Below are 4,559 nucleotides of genomic sequence, written 5' to 3' on the forward strand. Positions count from 1 at the left end.
AACTAATAGTAAAAAGTTTTGTTTGATGTTAACTTGAATCTTGTATCTCTCTCTACAGAAAATTTATTAAAACATATTCAAACAAAAATTAAAACAAAAAGTACAACATAATAAAATTAATTAATAAAAATGATTTCTTATATACATATACGTATATAAATAAATATGTATGTATTTATTAAAATTAGATAAATTGTTCAATAAAATGTATTAGAAATAATTGGATATGTATATATCCTATGCTTGTATCATATTGCTGAATAAAAACCGTTTTTTATAATAAAAACCGAAACATACACATTTTTAAAATTTTATTTAAAACTTAAATATATAAATATATATATATATATATTCGGATAGCTAAATATAACTTCAATTATTAAATATATTTACAATACACTTTTAAATCGATTAAATAATATTAAAAGATATACTGCGATTTCTTAAATGTAAGTTTGTGACAAGACTAACTCACTGCTACACTACACTGCTCTCAACTATTCAGAGTATTTTCTACAACGGTATACTTAAAATACTTAAATCTATTTTTTACGGTAAAAAAATAAAGAGAGACATTACATTGTATCTTCTTGATTTCATGTAATTGTGTCTACTATTTTATGCGATTTAGATTATCAATACAGTATAGCGAATAAATATTTTGACTTTCTTAAAAACAGAAAAAAATTCTGAGAACAAAGATTAGCAATACTATTTCTTATAATTTGTTAAATAACATAAAACATTATTTAAATTTATTAAATATTTCCTTAACAATTACAAAAATCTCTTACTATGCATATTAAAATGCATTTTATTTCCGAGACTTAAATGTTAATCGTTGAATTTCTCGCTCTCTACTTAGTCGCTTATGGATTCTTTGTAATTCCTGTAGCTTCATACGCAATTTAATAGAATCTACAATATTCGGAATCTGCATATACAATATTTTTTTATAATTAATAAGATAATAAATAATTACAAATATTCTTTTATTTTTTCAAGTCTTATAATCTTTTGTATAAAAAATTAAATATTGTTCTAAAAGAAATTTTCATAAAAATATATATATTAAAATTTAATATATCAAGTTACAAACAATAAAAACAAATGTTACCTCAAAGTTATTTATTAATTCCGTTATCGATTTAAGTTGTTTTTCCTCTTTATCTATTTCAATTTTTGTAGCAATTTGTTTTGATTGCAATTTTACAATCTCCTGTTTTTTAGAAACAATTTTGTTTTTCACTTGATTCATAATTAACATCAGACCATCCACTTTTTTCTTATGTTTGCTTAATGTAATGTTATAACGGCCTATAATAAATTCAACTTCATGATTTAATTTATTTACAAAAAAATCAAAAGTCTCTTACTCGTGAATCTATCTCTTACCCGCGAATCTCTTCATTCCAAGCAAATACTGATTTTTCTCGTCGATTTTTTGTACGCAAATTTGATTTTCTATCTTCAATTGTTCGAAGTCTATGACGCGTAAAGCCTCGCCCAGTTCTTCTCTATGCCTTAGCTGCAACTTTACTTTTCTTATCTGACACTTTATGGTAGTCATCTTCAATCTGATTTGTTCTGTTATTATGTCGACTACTTTCAAGGAATCTTCTATAAATCTACATAATAAATTTAGGTCTTTTATGTCTTTATATAATCTATCTATAATTATTAAGGAATTAATATATAACTGTGAGATGTTTATCATAACACCTGATAAATTTTTCAGCCGGTATTTTCCCGGTAATGCTATCTATGCCTTTCTGTACAACATTTTCTTCAAATTCTTCTCTATTCTTAAAAATTTCACAAATGCTGATCTGATTTTCTTCTATTCGTGCTCGCAAATATATCTTTTTCTTTATAGATATTTGTTCGATTTTTTTTAGTTTTTTCTGTAATTCTCGGATTTCGATGTTTACCATTTCGATACGTTGTGTATATGTAATTCTACGGTTCAGCAAGAAATGTAATTGTAATTGTAACCGATGAAACTGTAGTAGAAGTTATAATGTCTAGTGGACGGACTTTGATCCTCCACTTGGTATTCTGACTGTTAAAAGACTCGGCGTGACGTGTCGACTTGGCGTGACGCTGGCGATGCTCGCTGAATCTTTGTCGCGAACATTCACAAGACTTCCGCTTGCGCTTATAACGGGTGATGTGCGACTGTGTTGAGGTGCGAGTTTTTGTACGCGTTTAGCGCTTTCTAAGATTTGCGCTATTGCTAGACAAGATATATTAAAAGGTAAAGTTAATATCAATATATCTGCGAAAAGTTCAATCTAAAATGGGAATGTTGGAATTTCAGAAAAACTTGAAATATACATGAATTAAATAAAAAAATTTACTTTGAATACTTTCAGGATTTCGACGCACAAGATACCGTTCAAAAATGTCATTTTCTAACCTCAGGAATAGATTCGAATAAATAACATTTTCAAGTACTTGTTGTAATTCCGTTTCCGTCATATCTAGATCAATAAAATTTTTCGTGATTTTTAAGATATAATTAAATTATATAGATTTCTTTATACCTTCATAATAACAGAATTCATCTTGCTTAGGAGTTAAAACTAAAGATCCGATACTAAAGATTCTTGTATCTTGTTGTCGTGACATGTTTAGTCTTTCACGTTTAATCTTTAGATAACATAATCTTTTTAGATCATTTAAAATTTGACATTTTATATTGTAACTTCCTAAATTTACATAATACACATATAAAATTACATAATACAAATATATATTTAAACAATTCTACTTATGTCATAGTTTTTATGTCACGCAAACAAAAATATAAATTCCAGCTATCTTCAAGTATTACTTTTTAATAATAAAATATATTTTTGAGTAAATTAAAACAAGTATATTTATAGTGTTGCATTTACTGCAAATTATGCAAATTTATTTTATAGTTTAAAAAACGTACACAAATTATATGGCACACATTTTTGATAGTGCTAATATTAAATTTAAATATTACAAGAATAACATTTTTTTAATACTGTGTTTCACATTTATATAGTTATTTAATGATGCACATAAATTATAATTATCGATAATATTCATCTACTTATCGATTAATATCAAACACCAAAAATTCAATTAGAAAAGTTAAGACTCATATCTAAGACTCTTCTACTAAAACTTCTTGTTGTATTTCAATGTCATTGATGTATAAAACGTACGCTATACCGATTTCTTTTTGTTCCGAACTGTAAGATCTAATAGCGGCCGGAAAATCCCCAACGGAGAAAAGAATTTCTGCACCGCCGTCCATAAATTCATTCTATATACAAATTGTTATTTAATTTATATTAATTTTAATATTTAAATAATTTTTCATATTAAGCAACATTTGCTAAATATTAAATACATAAAAGTATAATGATGGATATTTCTATTCTTATTATTATTATTACCTCAACTTCCACTTCTTGTCCATTCACCCAAACGCTGTGAGCGTGTTTATCTGCAATTGTTATAAAATAGAAATGTTTCTATGTACTATATATTAATTGTTTTGATGAATTACCTAATACAACTCTGTATTCTTCGTTCCCAACTTTGGCCAACCAAGTTTCTAGTATTTTTGATTGCGATTGAACAAATTGCTTGTAGCTTTTTCCATTCACCCACAACGAATAAGAATATTTCAGACCTATATAATCGTTATAACGATATAATACATTTATCGTCGCAAGGATAAAATAATAATAAGGCTTTACCTGGCATTGGATCGACTCTGATTATAAATTTGATATTATTAAACATAAAGACTTCATCACCGACTAGACGAAACATCCAATCTCTATGAACTATATTATTGCCATCGATTTTTACTATACGCCGGCCTGTTGCTGTTCCATGTTCAAATTCTACCACATGATTCCCGTCACTCAAAGGAACGGTCCATTTGGCAGTAGGTTCGTTTGCTGAAGTTTCCAGATTATGAAGACTTCTAAATAGACGTTAAAATAAACGCTATATAGCATTTAAAAATCAATAATGATAAAATACTATATAATGCAATATATTATAAATACTGCATATACATATAAAAAGGTTATACGTAGATGCTGATATGATGTAAATTAATGCTAAATGTAAAGTACTATTACAAACAGCATTTGTAGGTAGCAATCAATATACCATTTTCGACAATAATTACAGGAAACAATATTAGAGACTGTGTAATAAAGTTAGAATAATGATTAGAATGTGTAATAGACTTAGAATAATAATTAGAATGTGCAGAATTAGGAAAGTTACTTTATAAAAGTAACTTGTTGCCGTTATACGTTGCTAATTAAAAAAATAATTTGTTACCTTTATCATTATTTAAAATTTGACGAATCATTATAATTTCATTATTTTTTCATCAAATTTTGATAACTTTTTTTAGTGTGACAATCATTTATCTATGTCACTAATTGATCGAACTTAAGATCTATAGTGCTTATGGCTAACATTACAAATAACACGTTATTTCAACAACTCTAAAAATATGTATATATATATATGTATATATATATATGTGTATATAT

General features: G+C 26.3%; 2 protein-coding genes across 2 annotated transcripts in view; both read right to left on the reverse strand.

Moving 5' to 3' along the window:
* Positions 1–814: 814 nt before the first annotated feature.
* LOC108689027 (coiled-coil domain-containing protein 113-like) lies at positions 815–2,631 on the reverse strand. Its single transcript, XM_018195618.1, has 7 exons — positions 2,547–2,631; positions 2,361–2,483; positions 2,038–2,236; positions 1,723–1,959; positions 1,396–1,628; positions 1,118–1,170; positions 815–934 (listed from the first exon to the last, which is right to left on the reverse strand). Exons 1-7 carry the CDS (start codon positions 2,629–2,631, stop codon positions 815–817), a joined length of 1,050 nt encoding a protein of 349 aa, XP_018051107.1.
* A 256-nt stretch (positions 2,632–2,887) lies between these two features.
* LOC108689073 (fas apoptotic inhibitory molecule 1) overlaps positions 2,888–4,559 on the reverse strand; it is a 2,160-nt gene continuing 488 nt past the window's right edge. The window contains exons 2-5 of the mRNA XM_018195678.1: positions 3,741–3,973; positions 3,548–3,673; positions 3,435–3,484; positions 2,888–3,301 (exon numbers count right to left, since the gene is read on the reverse strand). Coding sequence (XP_018051167.1) covers positions 3,140–3,301; positions 3,435–3,484; positions 3,548–3,673; positions 3,741–3,973 — 571 coding nt within the window. The 3' untranslated portion in view covers positions 2,888–3,139. The remainder of the gene's footprint in view (positions 3,302–3,434; positions 3,485–3,547; positions 3,674–3,740; positions 3,974–4,559) is intronic.

The sequence above is a fragment of the Atta colombica genome, unplaced genomic scaffold (assembly GCF_001594045.1).
Source record: "Atta colombica isolate Treedump-2 unplaced genomic scaffold, Acol1.0 scaffold254, whole genome shotgun sequence".
NCBI lineage: Eukaryota > Metazoa > Arthropoda > Insecta > Hymenoptera > Formicidae > Atta > Atta colombica.